At 37.0% G+C, this 19,802-nt stretch overlaps 3 protein-coding genes across 4 annotated transcripts in view; 1 reads left to right on the top strand and 2 right to left on the bottom strand.

Moving 5' to 3' along the window:
• Nucleotides 1-19,802, bottom strand: part of LOC129795542 (histidine-rich glycoprotein-like) — a 446,033-nt gene that overhangs the window by 51,790 nt on the left and 374,441 nt on the right. The window lies entirely within an intron of this gene.
• LOC129795440 (probable helicase with zinc finger domain) lies at nt 1,079-19,796 on the bottom strand. The gene is made up of 6 exons (XM_055836717.1): nt 18,335-19,796; nt 10,649-11,889; nt 7,308-8,865; nt 5,364-5,911; nt 4,893-5,288; nt 1,079-2,635 (listed from the first exon to the last, which is right to left on the bottom strand). The coding sequence occupies exons 1-6, from the start codon at nt 19,209-19,211 to the stop codon at nt 1,352-1,354; spliced, it is 5,904 nt and encodes a 1,967-aa protein (XP_055692692.1). The 5' UTR covers nt 19,212-19,796; the 3' UTR covers nt 1,079-1,351.
• LOC129795667 (mucin-2-like) lies at nt 13,804-15,205 on the top strand. The gene is made up of 2 exons (XM_055837130.1): nt 13,804-13,932; nt 14,144-15,205. The coding sequence occupies exons 1-2, from the start codon at nt 13,926-13,928 to the stop codon at nt 15,031-15,033; spliced, it is 897 nt and encodes a 298-aa protein (XP_055693105.1). The 5' UTR covers nt 13,804-13,925; the 3' UTR covers nt 15,034-15,205.

Genomic DNA, 19,802 nt, shown 5'->3' with positions numbered 1-19,802 from the left:
TCTCACCCAAAATGTGCTGCTCTTGTATATGATAAAACAAAGTCTTGAAATCCAAAAAATATATTTTTTTTAATTTTTCTTGCTGTCTATATATCATTTTTTTGCTACGACACTTCGACTAGATTTTTTCAAAAGTTTTTTTTGTTGCTTTTTTTATTTTTTTTCTCCAAAAGTACTTTTTTTTTGTTTTTCACGTCATTTATAAATTCTTTTGCATGCAAAACATCAATCTATTCTATTTTCCATCTTTTTTTTATTTAATATTTTATTTCTTTTTTTTGTATTATACTTTTTTTTTTTACTTCCAAAAGATTATTTTCGTCTATTTAAGTTCTATTTTTTTTCTTTCATATTTTTGCAATTTAATTAAAATTTTTATTGTAAAAAAAAGTGCAAATATCTAAGATTATTCTCTTCACATTTCTTTATTTTTTAATTTTATAATAATTTTTTTTTATTCAATAATTATATATTTTCCTTTGTATTCAAATAATATTGAAAGTATTAATATTTATTTTTATATATAATTTTTTATTAAATGTAATAATAATATATTTTATTATTAAATTATTACATAGTAAGTTCAGTTAGCAATTTTTTTCTTTTTTCCATTTTTATCATTTTTTTGTGGATTTTTTATTGTTTTTTTTTGTCATACATATTTCTATTACACCATTTTTTGTTTCACTACAAATTTATTTTTATTTTTTCAATTTTTTTTATAAATATATTTATAAATGAGATATCGCAAGGAAATCAAGAAACAAAAAATTCTCTTATTAATTAATATTTAAATTTTTATTTAATTTCTAGTTTTGTCCAATTTTTTTTTATATTGTAATAAGTGATAAAAAAAATTCAAAAAGAAAATCTCTTTTTTCTTAATTTTAAAAAAGAAATTTTATATATTCAGTGCCAGGATATTAATAAAAAAAAACATTATTTTCCTTCTCTTTCCTCCAAAATACATCTAACACTAATATTTTCAATTATTTTTTTTCCACATAAAGGACACTATGTATTTTGGTTGATTTTTTTTCATTTTTCTTTATATCCAAATAGATAATTTTTTTTAATATTTATAATAATAATATAATAATAATAATTAATTATTAGATAAGTTTAGTAGTATGTTTTTGCATTATTTTTTCATATTTTTCTCTTTCTTTTTTTTCAATAATTTTTCAACAATTTTTTCTGATTTTTTTTGAGGATTTTTTTTTAGTTTTTTCTTCATAAATAAATTTTACACACACACACATTTTTTTTGTTTAATATAAATTCATCTCCTTACCTTTTTTTTCTTGCTGTTTAAAAGTCTCCTTTTGCGCTAATGGCGTTGTGTTCTCTCCTACTGAAAGTAGTTGTAGTAGCCATTGCTTCGTTGCCCAAGCTCCCGAATGGCGGCAAAGGGATCTTTGTCCTCATCCCCACCCACGTGCATCACTTGCTTGGCCGCCTGAGCTGCCGGATGGTGGTGTGAGTTAGCCGGAGCGGCTCCCTGTGTCAGGACACTGGCATACGTTGCCCCCGTGGCGGTTGTTTGTTGCCGCTGAAGGATTGCCGTTGGATTGGACACATCCACCTGCTGCGGGGCCACCTGCTGTTGCGCCATGTTCGTCTGAAAGATGTGCGGCTGCAGCCCAGCTGCCAAGGTTTGAATTGACGGCAATCCCGTGGCGAAGGGATCGAGATTACTCATAAAATTCCCATGATACATCGACGATGTTGATGAGAGCCCAGGGCCGCCGCCGCCGCCGCTGCTCTCGAAGAGATTCCCATGATGATTCTCCATGAGATCCGGTGTGGATGACGTCACGGATTGCGAAGATGCCGAACTACTGTAGTGCTGACTCGCCTGCCGTCGGTACAGTGGCACCGATTGCTGACTCGACATTGGTGACGGCGTAAAGTCCCCCAGAACGTCCGAAGACCTCCCCGAGGAGGCTGTTGATGCTGCAAAGGGTAGGGCATTGCCACCACCACCCCCAACAGCTCCCGTCCCCCCAAACAACTCCCGCAGCATCGGCTGTGGAATTGACGAACCACTCATGAGACTATCAAATGCCATGTCAACCTGCGTATTGAGTCCCGCAAGAGAATTCCCCCCACCACCACCACCCTGCTGCTGCTGCTGCACCCCCGGGGTGTCCTTCAACCCAATCGACGGGGTCATTTTCCCCGTTGCCGCACACGGCGTTGGCACCTGCCGCAGAATCTCCGCAAACTTATTCGCCACCTCCAATCCGTGCGTTTCCAGCAGCTTAAAGAACCACTTCAGCTGAAACTCCTTCGGCTCCAGCGACATCTCGTAGAAGCTCATATTGGGCGGCAACAGATGCCCAAAGTCCGATTGCAAATTATTCAATCCACCCGCTGCAATGTGATGACTTATCTGCTGCGGATGATTTGACGGGATCAACGATTGCGGCGGCGGTGGGGGTTGCATCAACCTCTCCGGGAAGTGAACATTCTGCAAAAATTGAATATCCTTCTCAGCCGGATGACGCACATCCGCATTCCCCAATTGCTTCCCACCCAGCTGCGTCCCAGCACCCTGATACAGCGTATGACTCGCTGGCATTGGGGGTGGTTGCTGTTGATGTGCTCCCTGATGCATTGCCATTGGTGGTGGCTACACGTTGAAATAAATTAATTTGAAAGAAAATGCTATTTTAGGAAAGAATTTTCTCTTTATCGCACTTTTTTTTATCTTCTGTAGAAGCTGAGATATTGAGCTTTTTAAGGAAAAAAAAAAGAGATGAAAGGAGTTTATTCATTTTGAGATTTTAAAGATGAAAAAAATGCATTTCCATACACAAAAATTACATTAAATACTAGATTTTTTTTTTAATTTTAGAAAAAAAATCTTTGAAGGTTTTGTAAGAATGTTAAATGTTAAAAAAAAAAACGCCAAAGGTTTGAAAATAAGGTCACGTTATTATGGAAACTCGGGGACTTTCAAGAGCGATTTTCAAGCAAATTTTGAAACCAAAAATTCGAATTAGAAAAAAATGAAAATTCTCACATTTTAGCCATTTTGTTCCTGTAGAGTTTCCAAAATAACGTGACCATCTCTTAGTTCAAAACATGAATTTAAAAAGAAATGACAAACGCTTGAAAGATAGATAATATAAAATATTAGTGGAAGAGAAACGTCAAACAAAGGAATGATAAGAAAATGTTAGGTAGATTCAGATTCAGATTTGTTTGGGGTGGCCGCGAATAAGATCGCTTCCAATCCACTGCAGCTAAAGTAAGCTTATTGTGGGTTAAAAATGTTAGGTAAGAAAACATCATTGTAAACAAATAAACATAAAACGTTCAGAGAGAAACGTCAAACAACACAAAGTTTGTCAAAATCTGATATTTTTTTTCAAGTTTCAATCTTCTAAACCTTGATTTTTTTCGGACCTTTTAATCAATTTTGAACGTTCTCTAAAGTATTAAAAAAAAACTCGAAAAAATAGTCGAAAATACATTAAAAAAAAACGGCAGAAAAATAAGAAAATTAACAAATGATCCTTTTCTTCTACGTTTTCTTTACTAACGCTTTTTTCTGTTTTTATTGTGTTGTGTTTTTTTTTAACCGTCCGTATACTGTGACCAAAACACTTACGCGCATTACTATTGGGGTAGGTGACCGATCCCATAGAATTTTTCGCAAAAAAAGCAAATTTTTTCGGTCAAATGAGCTTCAATAGACTCCTTGGTACTCCCTAAGAAGTCTTTTGTTCATTTTAGAGCACAAAAATAAATTTGAGATGAATTTTTTGATGATTTTTGCAATGATTTTTTGAGGTTAGGATTTTCTAGAAAGAGACAAAGAGTGACAAAGCGAAGAGAAAATGGAATAAATACCGTTATCTTGTCAGATTATCAAGGAACTTATTTCCAGAAGCTTGGTTCTATACATACCTCGAAGAACTAAGGCACAATTAATTGAAATATAGCTCTGGGGTCGGTCACCTACCCCTCATAGTAAACGAAGGGTTAATCTTGTAGTTTTTAGTTGAAAACCATCAGCCTCTGCTTCTCACATATCCCACCACAAAAAGCTTTATAATTTAGATTTTTCAGAACCTTTTTAAATTTCTTTTTCAGACATGAAGCATATTGTGCATATGCTTGGTATTTTCGAAACTAAAAATAAGTCAAAAAAACCTTAAGAAGGCAATTAAATTATTGCCGAAACGTCGTTTGTTGGCAAAGAGGTTTTTCTTTTCATTTCTGTGACCGCTTTTCCGAGTTTCTTTTCAGCAAGTCAAAGAGATTTTTGGGATATTTTTTTTCTCTAGAATCATGTAAGTATTCAATGCAACATCAATGGAGCATTGATGCGTATGCTTTATGCACAAACTTGCAAATCAATACTGGATGATCCGATATTTTGAACCTCAAACTTTAATTTTAATTTGTTCACAAAAGAAAACGTTTTTCCACATTTTCTTTCGATAAATATTAAGTAATTGAGCTTCATGTTTAAAGATGTAAAATTTATTTTTAAATATGTGGTTTATGTGTTTTTTTTGCAAATATTTTCAGGACTTTCTTCAGCTTATTTGAATGGAAAATTTTCTTTATTCTTTCACGATTTTATCAAAACATTTACCTAATTAAATATTAGCTGTGATTCTTTCTTCAAAGAAGCACAGCTTCTGTGTACACTCAAAAATGCAAAATCGTCAGATCGGGCTCAAACTCAGGATGAGCACGAATCAAGGTCCCTACATTCCAAAAAACATATTTTTCAATTTAATTTGCAAGGATGTTATGTGAGCTTAAAAATGAATAAACTCCTTTCAATAATTTTTTTTTCAAAATATTTTTTAGAACTTTTTTTTATACAAATTTCTAAATAAAACAAAGAATTTTCATTGCAATTAACTCACCTGAACATTCCTTGAATTGAGCGTCGCCATGATGTCGTTCGTCATGTGATCGTGATGCGTGGGTGGTGGTGGCGGCTGTTGGAATGCCGCTGGACTCATTGGCCCCGCAAGTCCACGTTGCTGTTGCTGCTGCAACAAGTACGGCGGTGGCTTACCGGGCATCTGTTGCGACTGCTGCTGCTGCATGTAAGGCATCATTATTTGCGGATGAACCCCACCGGGACTCCGTAGTGATGGTGCCGGTGGATTGTGTGGCCGCTGCATGTTGATATTCAGCTGTTGCATCGCCGCATTTTGCTGTTGTTGCTGCTTTGCCGTCATTTGCCATGCTGCTGTCCCCGCTGCTGCTGGATTGATGTTTGTCGGTATTGTGCCCCAGAGATTATTCGATGGAACCTTGTTGTTTTTTTTAATAAATAAATTTAGTTTTGTTTTCTTTATTCAACCAGCTAAGTATTTTTAGTGTCTTACCTGTGGCCCTTGGGTCTGTGGTCCGGGTGTTTGTGGCTGCGGCGCTTGCTGCTGTGGCGGTGGTGGTCGCATTAGGGGTGTTTGTGCCTGTGGCGTCTGTGGTGGCCCACCGGGTTGTTGCTGCTGGTATGGGTAGTAGAAGGGATATGAGTACGGGGGATGCTGCTGCGGGGGTGGCTGATGCGGCGGACCACCCGATGGGGGACCCTGATTGAGATACGGCGGAATGCTGCCGCTCCGCATGTGATTCATCGGCCCATAGCCGCCACTCGTGTGATTCATTTGATTCGGCGTCTGTGGTTGCTGCCCAAACTGCGGCGGTGGCTGTGGCGGATGGTGGTGGTGCAGTGGTGGATGGGAGAAACGATGAGGTGGATGCATCCCACCATATTGTCCCTGCGCCGTTGCAACCACACCCGATTGATCCCTCAAGTAAGCCTCAGCCTGAAGGGCACGCGGGATGAACTCAGGTGCCAATGGGTTCAGCACATAAGTCTTCTTCAATTCCACACCATCCAGTTGTGATCGCAAAAGTTGCCATGTGATGCCTACAGAAAGAAAGAAAAATCAATTAAACAATTTCCAATGAGCTAAGTCTTAACTAAGTAAGTCTCATTTAAAGGATCTTTCTTTATTATAAAGATCTTTAAAAAGAATTTTTTATGTTGCTAGAGGCTTCCGGTGTTCGTCAGAGGAAAATTCCCGCTCACCCAAGGAAAAGCAGCAATTTATGCCAAAGCTTTCGAGCCCAATAGTGGCTCTTCTTCAGTGGCCACTATTGGGCTCGAAAGCTTTGGCATAAATTGCTGCTTTTCCTTGGATGAGCGGGAATTTTCCTCTGACGAACAGCGGAAGCCTCTAGCAACATAATCAAAACGTCAGAAAAAGAAAGAAAAAGAATTTTTTTAAAAGATTTTTTTAAAACTTTTTTAAAGAATATCTTAAAGATTCATAAAATTCTTTAAGATTCCATAAGAAAAAACTTAAGATTTCTTAAGAAAACTTAACTCTTTCTTAAGGAATCTTAAATCTGACTGTAGTGAATTTTAAGGTCTAAAAATAAAGATTTCCTGTTAAATCTTTATTTTAGGGATACTTTTTAAATTAAAAGAAATTGAGAAAACAATTGAAATTTCATTACTTTTAATTCAAACAATCAATCCCTTACCTTCCCTATTTCAGTTAATTTTGTTCAATTTAAAGAGAATTTCAAGGAGGGTTTATCTGGACGAAATTATTCGGATCTTCGGAGATATTCGGATTATTCTTCGCCAAGGAAATTCAAATAAAAGTCTAAGCTAAAAAAAATGTTATATTTCAGCATAAAAACACTTAAGTTTAACCGAAAAGTAGTAAATTCAAGCCGAAGAGTTCTAAATTCAAGTCAAAAATCACTAAATTCAACCGTAAGAAAAAGAAAAAAAATCAAGCTAATAGATAGGGGAGGGCGGGGCTAATAAAAAAAAGCCTAAAATATCATATTTCCTAGCTAGATAAAGCAAAATGATCTGAGAAAGACTTATAGGGCGGTAAATTTCCTAAAGAAATGAGCTATACATTTCGCTTTATTTTTTTGGGAAATGTAATATTTTTAGCTTTTTCTAAACCCTTAAGTGACTTTTTTAACCCCGGTCTCCCCTATTTGATTTTTAGTCCCAAAACAGCATAGACTAAGGAACAAAACTTTTATAAATAAAATCATTAAAGCCTTTAAAAAAAAAGACTAAATTTAAACCAAAAAGTCTCTTAAAGACGTTTTTGGATTTTTTTCGGTTTTGACTTGTTCGGCTTTTAGGAAAAAATGTTTATGTGAAGTCAAATATTTAAATCTTCAATTGGATAATTCCCTTTAAAAAAACCAAAATATTCTCCAGTTAAACACTCATTCAAGAATTTAAAAACAAATAAAATAATTTAAAAAATAAATAAATAGTTAAAACTCACCAAAGAGACTCTTGTTTTGATTGCAGATATCAATGAAGCGCTCCCAAACTTTTCGGCATCGTCCTATCGAGCAAAGGGCCACCGGGTCACCCACAACAGCCACGAGACTCTGTGCTCGCGTAATTGCCGTATTGAGGAGTTTTGAATTACTCAGGAATCCATAATCCATATCATCGGCTGACATTGAGCTAACCCCCTCATTCGTACACGTACGCCTTGTGCGGACAGTTGAGAGAAAAATCGCCCGAAATTGCTTTCCTTGCACATTGAGGACTCGCTCAACGGAAATCCCCCCCATTCGTCTCTTTCGCAATTCAGACCGTATGCGAAACACCTGATCGGCATACGGGGTCATTATACCAATACTCTGATCATTCATCTTCCCCCATGCCGATGGCCAGCGTTTCCGCAATTCCGCCACACGTTCAACCACTTCGTACACTTCGGAATTATTGTAGAAAGCCGTTGAATTCTTATCCTGAACATCCTCCCCGCGTGTCGTGAAGAACGTCAATGGGTAGAATTTTTCATGACGCGGCTGCTTTCCACTTGCAATGAGCTTCTGATCGTAGAACAATTCCGATGTGAATTTAATTATTGCCTCGTGGGCACGGTAATTTTCGCAAAGGAGAATTTTGCACGGGAAATCCGCTGGGTAGTGATCATAGAGGCGCTCCAGGAGGGAAATATGCAGCCGACGCTCCTTTGCAAAGTTACTAAATAGCTCTGGGCTCATTTGCATGTGATCCCCCGCGAGGACAATGCGCGTTGTTTCACTGGCAAGGGCGAGGGGCATTATAGCTTCACATTCCATTGCTTGTGCCGCCTCATCGAGAAGGATGTGCGTAAAGTGCCCTTTCGGCAAGTCCAATGATGCCAATTCCATGGAAATACTCAACGTTACAACGACAATTCGTGTCTTCAGGATATCCTCCACTGTTGGACGACGGAAACTCCTCGCATTGCCCACCGTCTCAATCAAGCAGTACTTCTGCACAACACTATTCACCGTTGCCACCCATCGTTTGTGGTAGTACACCCTCAATGGCCTTGCCTCCTCATCACCCTCCTCCACCCATGGATGCAGGTAATCCTTTATGTATAAATCCGCAGCTGAATTTGAATGTGTACAAATGAGAATCTTTGCATCAGGTTGCAACAGCAATTGCCTTATCGCCTGCGCCAGTGTGTACGTCTTCCCCGTGCCAAAGGGCCCAATAAGTAAGATTGGAGGTAGAGGAATTTCAACGGGGGTGGTAATTGCCACAACAGCTTCCTTTTGCTTTGTATTCAATTTCGGATCAAGCGATTCCGACCATTGCTTCTTCGGTGTCCACGGAATTGATGGCTCAAGTATTGTCTCCGGGAAAATTATCTTAAAGTCAGCTATTTTGTCAATTGCCTGATGCCATTCGCAGTACGTAAGACGATTCAATTGAAATTGTATATCCGCCGCAAATTCCGTATCTGCCTTCAAACCCAATTCTGTCACAGTCATTGCGGATAATTTCAAATAGATCACATTCTTTCCTTTATCCTCAATCGGTGCCTCGTAGACCTGGCAAATTAATAATTGGTTTTTGTTTTTAATAAAATTTTCATGATTTTCCAAAAGACAAAAATTTCAAATAACTGAGAGAACTTTATAATGAGAAAACCGAAAAGATTTTTGAGGAAAAATTATGAAAATTATGAAATTATGAAATTCAGATTCTTTACAAGAAGTTTTCCCTCATTTATGGTATTCTGTGAAAAAGAATTACAAGATTTGACAGTTCTAAGACTTTAGTACAAACATTTTAGACCTCTTAGCAGAGACACATTCCAATCTGTCATTGTGATCTTTATGTTTTTTTTTTTTTGCGAAGGTCAGTGGCGTGGTCAGAAATCTACTCAGGGAAGTAATTTTAGCTTATTTCCTTTTTTTTTAATATCAAATAGAATATAAATGGATAAGAAGAAACGACTTAACAGTTTTTTTTTTAACATTTGACTCTCCTTGTTAATTTTTAAACGTCTTACGCTTCTTTTCTGACATTGACATTTTTTTTTAACATTTCACGAACCTTTACCATCAATTCATGATCCTTTTTTTTTTTAATATTTGACGTTCGTTTTTCCATCTGACACTTCTTAAAATAATTTTTATTAAGTAAGAAAATTTGCAATCTAATTTATTTTTAATGGAATATTTAGCTTTAAAATGATTTCTTTTAGCTTCTGAAGAAAACCCTGAACTTTCTGATCTTTTAGAGGTCGTTCAGATACTCACAACATCCTCCCTGGTTACGTACTTTGGCGAATAAAAATATTGAAAATCATTTTTATCTCACAATTTGCGAGTTTAGATTTTTATGTTATGTAATTTAGTACACATTAGTATAAAGTTGGCTATATTGGATCCGGAAGGAATTCAACATACGTAAAAATTATAAAGAAAAAGAAGTTGAATTTAGTACACGAGTCTTTAGCAGAGACGCATTCCATTCTTTTATTGTTTTTCTGTTCTATTCGAATTATTTTCCTCGTACAGGTTCTTTTGAACAGGCTTCTAAGAAATACAAAAAATATCTTCTGTAAGATTTAAAAAGAACCGCATTCACTTAAATGAGAACATGTCAACTTTTGACAAGAAAATTTGACATTTTGTCACATCATCTGTACTAATTCTTGACGATTCTCGTTGATAAATATTTTCGTGCAAGCTGAATTTCTTTATTTATAAGACAGTGAAAAATTCCCTCATATACGCGTATATTGTGAATAATAAAGCAGCAATTTTAGCTATCTAGCGACGTTATGACAAATTTAATGGAATCTTTGAGTTTTAGCACTGAGAATTTTCATCAAAACATTAAAATATTTCTTCGAAAATCCTTAAATTCATATGAAATTGAAAAAAATAATTTCAAAATTTAATAAAAAAAAAGGTTATAAAAATAAATTCTATAGAACAATCTGAGTCTAAGTTAAAATGGTCAAGTACAAAGAAATCTTAAAAAAAGAAAATATTTTCTGCCGAATTACGGTAGGATTTATTTTTAATTAAATTGGAAAAGTAATTTCAAAAAAACTAAATTTTAGAACTAACTGTGTCTTAGGTATTGGGTCGTATTCAGCACTAAAGAAATCGTTGAAATTTTAGTCTAAATTTTAAAGATTTCAAGGATTTCTTAATCGCAGAATACGGGTAATTCTTTCGAATATCGTGAATTCGGGTAAATGTTGAGAATATGTTCAATAAAAAAAAATCATAAAATAGGGGAAATTTAGCTGGTTGCTGATGAACAAAAGGAAGGAAATAGAAAATAAAAAGAATAATAAAAATGAATAAAACTAACCTTTCTCTTTTTGTCTTCGCATTGCTCACCCGCGGGAATAGATGCGGAAAGATACACCATCGTGCAATTATTGAGTATCAACCGTCCCGCTGATGTATCTTCCGACACATCCTTTCCCAGCGTCATGAGGGCAAAGAGTTCACCGCTGTGCGAATATTTCGCCGTACTTGTGGCCATTCCACTGGGCGTAAGCAAATAGTTGGTGGTAATTGTGAGTTTTGTGGATAAATTGTATCGTGCCACCTGTTCGTAGCGTGCAATTTCCTCCACGTAGAGGAGTTCATGATTGCGATTCCTGTAGTTATTCTTTGTCAATTTCTTCTCAACAATGGTTGATTGGGTGAGCGTGAAGGTGGCTGCACGTGGGCATGGATACCGTTCGAGGAGTTCCTTTTCATACTCCGCATCGGCCGTTGCTTGGGGTGTTGTTACATGCGGTATTGGGGGTGTCGTGAAGGGAACAATGTGGGAATTCTCTTCATCCCAACGTTTTGCCGACGACAGAACGATCTCCTTTTTGATTTCTGTAATCTTATCAGCATCTGCCACTGGTATTACATCGACACAGAGATGCTTCACAAGAACGGGTTCACCACCAAAGTCAAATACCACCGATTGCCGAAATGTTCCGTAAATTTCTGTCGTGAAGCAAACCTTCACACGATGCTCAAGGATAATTGTCTGATCTCCCGACACAGCATCCGTCTGTGGGGAAACCCATTCTTGATCACTCGACAATTCAGCCTCAATGACTTTGTTACTTTGCTGCCCAACACGCGTTGCACGTGGCTCACCGAGAAAGACTTGTTTGAGTGAAAAATGATTCCGATGGGCATCCTGTAGCAATGCCACAGCACGCAAAAGACGCTTCGTCTTCAGCACAAATGTCCAGTCACGCTTTGAAACTTTCGCCGATACCGTCGTCACCAATTCATTGGAGCACGTCTCCTCTATTCCCTCCAATTTCTCCTTCATCACCTTATCGGGACTTGGGGCCTGTAGCCATTTATCCAGCAACTGCTCCGTGTAGCTCTTCCCATATAATTCCTTCTCACACGCACGCTGTACGCGCATTCGTCTATACTCAAAGCGTTCCTTCCATTCATTCAATTCATCATCCCCATGAGCTTCAACACATTGATTCCCATAGTGGCATACACTGTTCTCAACGTAACTCTCGCACAGGGTGTACGAATCAGCACTGTAACCACGCGGTGGAGGACGACATTTCCAATCACGACCTGCAATAAATATATACAAAGAAAAATGATTTTTTTCATTTTACATAATCAGTCACGATTTGCATGTTAATTTGAAATTTTCATTTAAATAGCTTCTTAACACTTTATTGAAGAAATATTTATTTATTTTTTTTTGAGTAATTCAGTTTTTGCAATTTTGCTATAAAAATAAAATTTGCTATAATTTTGGGATTTTTTCAATTATCTATGCTAATTGCTCAATTGCTATAAAGTTGACAGACAGCGCCCTCATTTTGTGTAAAAGTCTATGGCGGCGAATTTGGACAGCTCAGCATATTATAGATTATTAAGAACAGATCTAAGCCGTTTTTGAAATTTTGCTATAAAAATAAAATTTGCTATAATTTTGGGATTTTTCCAGAGATCTATCTCATGTTGCTATAAATTTGACAAACAGCGCCATCATTTTCCGTGAATGCCTTTAGCGGTAAATTTGGAAAGCGCAGCACATTATAGATCATTAAGAACAAAACTTAAATCAATAAATTAGGCGTCAATTTTGAAGGAAATCTCTCATGGGGGAATCATCAGGGATTATGGCAACTCGTTCATCATCAAAGAAATAAAATAAAGAAAACCTGTTTTTTTTTCTTCTTAAATTTCATTCGTTAGCTTTAAGAGGTTTTTGTAAAAAAAAATTGAGCTCTAAAAATAGTAAAGATCTTAAAGTTGGGACACACTTTTATGCTATAAAGTTTTTTCAATTTGTTTATGAACTTTAAAAATGATAAATGCGAGAAATAACAAAATTCTTTGTACCTGTATTAACAATGAATTTATTAGGGTTATTTTTTTGAGAATAGTTTAATTAACTATTCAGTTTATTAACCGGCGTATCTGATGACTTAGTAGTGTGTGTCTTGAGTGCCATAAAAAATGGTAAAATATGTAAAATGTTACGAGAACTTTGGAAAAAACAGAGGATTGAGAAAAATATATTTTCCTTAGAACCGCGGCTTTTATATTTCGTGTTCTGAAACATCTATAAAATCAATAAAATTTAATTTATATTTTCTTAAATTATTTTCTCAATTTTTTATGTTATTTTATAATAAAAAATAATACAAGTTTATAAGTATTTTATCCAATAATAACTTTAGATGAATTAAAATAATAATTCAAGAGAAAAAAAACAAATCATTCCATAATTTATTGTGCTATAAAATTATTTTCTTTGGCGATGTATAGCGCCATCTTGTATCTTTGTGATTTTAGTAAGATTTTGCTGGATCAGAAGATTTTTCTCACTGGAACAGCTACAATTTCTCTTTCTGCTAATTTTTTTTCATAAGTTTTGGGGTAAATTTTGTTTAAAAAAATCTTTTTATAACAAATATAAAATATTATGAATCACTAAAAGAATTTCACAATATTTCTTTTCAATCATTTTCGCGCAAATTCTCATAATTTTATAGACTTTGTATGAGAAATATTGGATTACTAAAAATTAGTAATAAGATTGATTTCTAATTTTCTTTTTTTTTTTAGAAATAGTTCCCCAAGAAACAATCAATCACAATTCTCTAATCACATTTACAAGAATTCACGTGTCCCATTGGAACCTACGAACATTCCTCATTCATGTAATTCTTATAGAAAATATTTCCCCCAAAACTCACGTCATTCAATATGGGACAATTGTTGGGGCATTAGTGTGTGGTCAGTTATAAAATTAGACAATCAGAGAATTGAAGAAATTCCTTTTTTTAGAATTTGGGCAAAAAAAATGGAAGCTAAGTCACTCAAAAGTCCAGAAGTCAAATCAAGGCGAAACGTTCTACGTGAAAAAATGACCAAATCAGTCCACTCCCCTTTTCAATCAAAATCCATTCTTTTTTTCGGAAATTGATTGAACGATTACAAATCCGGACGAAATTAAAAAACGGGGCGCTTATTAGACAATTGATTGTCTATTTGCGATAAGAAATGCATTTGTCTTCTCTCGCGGGTAATGATATAAATTGGACAGGTGTTGGCTGTTGAGGCATCAGTTAGGTCATAACCAACGAACCAAAATGAAGTGTAAGTGATCGCTCTTAGTTGTTCCTATTCTTCTTGGATAGTTTTGTGTTATTCTTAGTTGGAGGATAGTTTTTTATTGTGAATTTTAACTCATTTTGTGATTCAAAATTGCCCCTGGGTTGTGGAACACCCCGAAAGCCCCCTATTACTCTTTCAACATTTGCAGTACAAAAAATTTATGTTTATTTCAATTTATTAATTCCCTTTTTAGACGCCATCTTAGTGGCAGCTCTGTTCGTGGCTGGTGCCATTGGTGCCCCAATTGAGGCTGAAAATGAATTGCCAAGAAGTCTGGATCCCCGTTTTGTGTCCCACGGACGTCCAGCTTGTCGTACACCAGAGGAGATGGCTGTGCGTCTGTACAGACACAACTGGGACCCAACACGGTGGTGGCAGTGCAATCAGCAGAATGTTCCCGCCGAAATGATGACCTGCCCAACAGCTATGCTCTTCGATGAGCGCACCCGACAGTGCATCCCTGCGGATCATTGGGTGTGGACTGAACCCCGGAATCCCCCTACGCTGGCTGAGTGGAATGGAAGTCCCCCACCGGGTGGTATTTGCCCGCAAGACAATCCAACTTGCCCACCATGCCCAACACCCTGCCCACCGTGTCCGGAACCAACAACAACAACTTGTCCTCCGTGCGAAACCACCACCCTATGCCCACCATGTCCGACGCCACCTGATGAGGAACCACCAACCACAACTACAACAACTACTACTACTACTACTACTACAACTACTACAACAACAACTACTACAACCACAACAACAACAACTACAACGACAACAACAACGACGACAACCACCACAACTACTACCTGCCCCCCATGTCCCGAAACCACCCCCTGCCCACCCTGCCCCGAGACCACTCCCTGCCCACCATGTCCTGAAATAACAACCACAACTCCCTGCCCACCTTGCCCAACGGATATGATATGCGAGCAACACCACATGGGGCTCCTCTGGCCAGCTAATCGTCAAGACAGCTTCTTCGTGTGTCACACTGTTAATCATCCCGCCCTGGAGATGTTCTGCGACCCAGGAACAATCTTTAACTTCAACCAACAAACGTGCACACCTGCATGGGCTGGATGAGACATTCAAAGACCACCACTGCACACACAGTCCACAATGATGAAAAAAATGAGCATTAAAAACAATCCCCTATTACTATTACAAAAGACATTCTCCCCGTAGTCACGTAGATTGTCCGCACTCTGAAGAGATTTTTTTTTAAAGAAATATAAACCACTTTTGCATTTTAAAATGATTTATTTTTCTTTCTTTAAGTTTTAGTGGTGCTTTGGAAAAAATCATCAACCATTTCTTGAATATTTAACCCTCGCATTGCCATGAGGGGTAGGTGACCAACCCCAGAGCTCTATATCGAGCCAAGGGGTGTTTATCTGAATGAAAATCTTCGGATCTTCGGATTATTCGCCAAAGATTCGGATGATTCGCGAAAGATTCGGATTATTCGCCAAGATTCGCTTGATTCGCCAATATTCGGTTGATTCGCTAAGATTCGGTAGATTCGCCTATATTTTTGGTGCACAAATAACACTTTTTAAGCAAAAAACTATAGCTTTTAAGTATTTCGCGTATTATAGACGTACCTAAAGTATCTAAACGTGTTTGTTTGAATTTTTTGAACTTGATTTAAAGTTTAGAACAACTTTTTTTTAGTAAAAGGTTCTCAAATCGTCGGAAAATACGATTTTCTAACTTTGGGGCCAAACTGTACTTAAAAGCACTCGAGATATAGACTTCATTCAGAACTTTTAGAATACTTACAAGAATTTTTTAAATGGCGAAATCTTCTAAACGGTGACATAGATTTTTTTTTTCATTTTTTTGCATGGTAAAAGATATTGAGTCAGGTTACAACATATCAAAATTTAAAAGATTTGCCTAATGGGGATTCGGGGATATTGCCCCTTAAAGTTAGACAATTTTTGTTTTTAATTTTAGCGCCTCTTGCGGCCATTTTTGGAACTTTAAATGTTCTAGACATTTGTAAGGCTTCTTGAAACCTTTCATTTGAGCTTGAATTGGTAAAAATCGGTCAAGCCGTTTTCAAGTTATATCGAAAAAACACTTTTTGATTTGGGCCGCCATATTTGCTAAACGGCTTGACCGATTGTCAAGTGTAAATTATCGATGAAAACGTCTCACTGAGCTCCACAACATACTAAAATTTCAGACCTCTAGCAATAAGGGAAGTTGTTAACGATATTTCAAAATGGCGGACGGCGGCCATGTTGGATTTTGAAAATGCGAAAAAATGAAATTTTACATCCACATTTCCATAGAAAACTTCAAACCCGAAGTCTCTATCTTTTACCGTTCTTGAGCTATAAAGCAAAGTTTAAACCATCACCATCGGTACGCCGGGTGGAACAAAAATGTCATTCCAACTTTTTCGTAATGTGGAGTGACTAAAACACATAAAACATCTAAAACATAATTTATATGAAGTTTGAACGCGGTCTGAGGTAGTCAGTTTTTCCGACATTAACTAATTATGAAGAATGTTGATCAAAATTCGCAAATATTTGTAAATATTTTCCAATATTCGCCAATATTCGTGAAGATTCGGATTATTCGCCATGATTCGGATGATTCGCTAAGATTCGTCAAGATTCGCGAAGATTCGCCTAAAATATCCAAAGATTCGCCAGATAAACACCCCTTGTATCGAGCTATTACGCCCTGATTCTCAGAGATTTAGAACCCATCTTTTGGGAATAAGTTCCTTGGTTATCTGAGAAGATTGTGTCAAAAATTCAGGTCAATCCGACCACCAGAAAAAAAGTTATTAACAAAAATGTAAAAAGAGGGAATTCAAAAATTGGTGTAACGGTCAAATTTATTCCTTTTTCTCTTCGCTTTGTCACTCTTTGTCTCTTTTTGACGATTCTAACCTCCAAAAACCCATGTAAAATTTATTTTTGTGTTCTAAAATGGACAAAAGATTTCTAAGTGAGTATCAAGGAGTCTATTGAAGCTCATTTGACCGAAAAAATTTGCTTTTTTTGCGAAAAATTGTATGGGGTCGGTCCCCTACCCCATAGTAATGCGCGTAAGTGTTTTGGTTCCCAGTATACGAAGAGTAAATCACAAAAGACAGAATAATTTGTTAAAAGATGGCAGAGAGGCAACAAGAAAGCATTTTATTTGCTTCTGTATGAAAAACAATTAAAATACACAACATTATGTAGATAGAGGATGAAAAAAAATCTTCAAATAGATTTTCTATTTTCCCCTGAGCTGCTGAGAAAACACAAGAAAGATTTCCTAAAAAATGCCAACAATGACGTCACTATTCTGTTATTCTTATCAAACTTTTCTAACGTTTGAAGTTGGATTTATTTTACGTTAATTTTCAAATATTTAACGTTTGTTTTTACCATTTGTTGAATGCTCCTTTCTATTAATAATTTGTTCTTTTCCTAACGTTTTATTTTTTCTATTATTCTAGGCTTGGAATAATTGAAGTTTCTCATACTTTTTAACATTCCTTATCCGATTTTTGACAATTTTTTCTAAGCATTAACGTTTTCTTTTCGAACTTTTATTGTTTATTTTCTAGCAATGGCATTTAAGTTGTCTTATTGAAACGTTTCAAAATGTGTCGTCCTTTTTATTTTTTGCATATAAATTGTAGCATCGAAATGACCCATTGGCCCTAAGGAACTCGAGCTTAATGGATCAAAGCACCATCTCTGTCTTTTACCACAGAATCGTTATCAGTTTTGACTTTAAAATGGCTAAAAATTCTTTAGTTTTCATTTATTTTTATAGTAAAGATTCAAAATGTTCTAAAAGAATAATTAAACTTGTTATTAGTCGTTGAATTCTATCCTTTAGTAGGTTTAGTAGCAAAACCTTGCACATTATTTTTAGTTTAGAATGAATAGGCTCTTGAATAAAAAAACTTCATGAAAAATGCTCTAAAATCATTAAATTAAATTCTTTCGTATTCATCGATTTTTAAACATTTAATTTAATTTAATTTTTTTGTCGAAATTGTTTCAATTAAACGCGAGATAAGTACCCCTTAACATCCACAAAAAAAAAACATTATTAGGTGAAAAAGAATTTTCTCTCCGTAAAGGGATCCCGAGTGAAAGTTCTCAGGTAGAGAAAACAAAAGAAATAAATCCTTTTTTAATTTGAGGCATTCTTGGGATAACTTTTTAAGTGCTTCGTGGTGAGCTTTTTTATGAAAGAAAAACGATATTATAATGAGGTGATAATGAGGGATAAGTGTTTAGTGGTATAAGGATGTTTAAATGGCGTAGAAAGTAATAATTAACTTGTCAGCGTTAAAACTATTTTAGTAATGAGATAAAAAAGAAATGCAAAAAATGGATTAATTTGGGATTGTTCTTACCTTCATCGGACATGATTACATTCTGATGACTCTCCGTCTGACAATGAGCCCTTAACTCTGCACGATCGTTGAAGGAGATGGCGCAATAGCTGCACACAGTATCCCCCTTTTCAGCCCCGTCTGAATTATTCGATTGCAACTCCATTTGAGCCATCTGTTGCTCCACCATTTTCTCCGGGAGTGATCCCTTTCGCTGTGGGGAGCTGCAATTGGTTGCCTCCACACTTGGGGCTTTCTTGCTTGATGACGATGTTGTGGATGAGAGTGAGGAGGATGATGATGAATTGGATGAGACGGAAATGCTGTCGCTACTTGCATTCTTCACGGGAGCATTGGAGATTAGCTTACTTATGCGATCTGGGGGCATTTGAGTTGCCATTAGTGTCTCCAGCTTCTCATCTAGGCTCTGAATCTCATCGTCTAGCCTTTGCTGGGGGACACGTTGATTTGCCGGTGATTTCTGCCCGTTGGCCATTTGTATGACGGTGCGGTATCGATCGAGAACTTTTGTGAATTCCGCATTACTGGGGGCACCATTTGGGGCGGAAGTGCTCAGCCATTCTTTGCACGCGGCATCAGCTTCGTGGTAGCGCTTCATCTGGCACAGTGCTGCAATGAGGCGTCTCCGCACGTGTGCCACTGTACTTAGGGTATCCAATTCGGTAAGCATCTTCAGGAGGCGCCGGCAATCTCCAATTACTGTGTCATACTTGCTGAGCTCAACGCAGCATTCTGAACGTCCATACAGGCACGCAACAATCCTCTCCTTGGGTGTCTTGAAGTTGTTTGTGTTGAGAATCTGATCGTATAGCTCCACAGCCTTTACCCACTCCTTCCGGCGCACAAACTCATGTGCCTGACTCTCCTTCTCTGACATCCTCTTTTATCCGTCACACACACTCCGGCGACCACTTGGCACCCTTGGTGCGTGTCTCTCTGTTCAACTTTACACCCAATACCACAGCCTGGCCACATCCAAGCCCCAAAACTTCCGCACTGAGAGGCCAGACAAAGATGGGAGCCTCTCTTGCTCACACTCACTTTTCTCCCAACACTCTTGCACGTTTTTCCCTGCCGAATACTCCGCTCCTGTAGCTCATTAAATCCCTTCCTCTGCACAGTCAACCTTCTTGTCCTGCAGTGCAGCAACTACTGCTAAACAAATGACCTACACAATCCTTCTAAACGGGTATTTTCGCATTGCAAAGGAGGTAAAGAGTCGCAGACAAAATATACGAGGTGAGAGAAATGTCAAAATCCAAATTTTCCACATAGGTCATTTTTGTGGCCAATCCCCACGTTCTCTCCCCCACTTTCACCTTCAATGCACCCTACACGACACAATGGGGCACCTTTTGAGCTTGAAATGGTGATTATTTGTATATTTTTTCGCAAAATTCAGTGGACATTTTACAATTTTTTGGGCCCATAAAAGTTCCTTCCAAGCAAAAATTGCCCCAACAAAAAT

This window comes from Lutzomyia longipalpis, chromosome 4 (genome assembly GCF_024334085.1).
Source record: "Lutzomyia longipalpis isolate SR_M1_2022 chromosome 4, ASM2433408v1".
In the NCBI taxonomy this organism is placed as follows: domain Eukaryota; kingdom Metazoa; phylum Arthropoda; class Insecta; order Diptera; family Psychodidae; genus Lutzomyia; species Lutzomyia longipalpis.
This window is presented reverse-complemented; position numbering and strand designations above follow the sequence as displayed.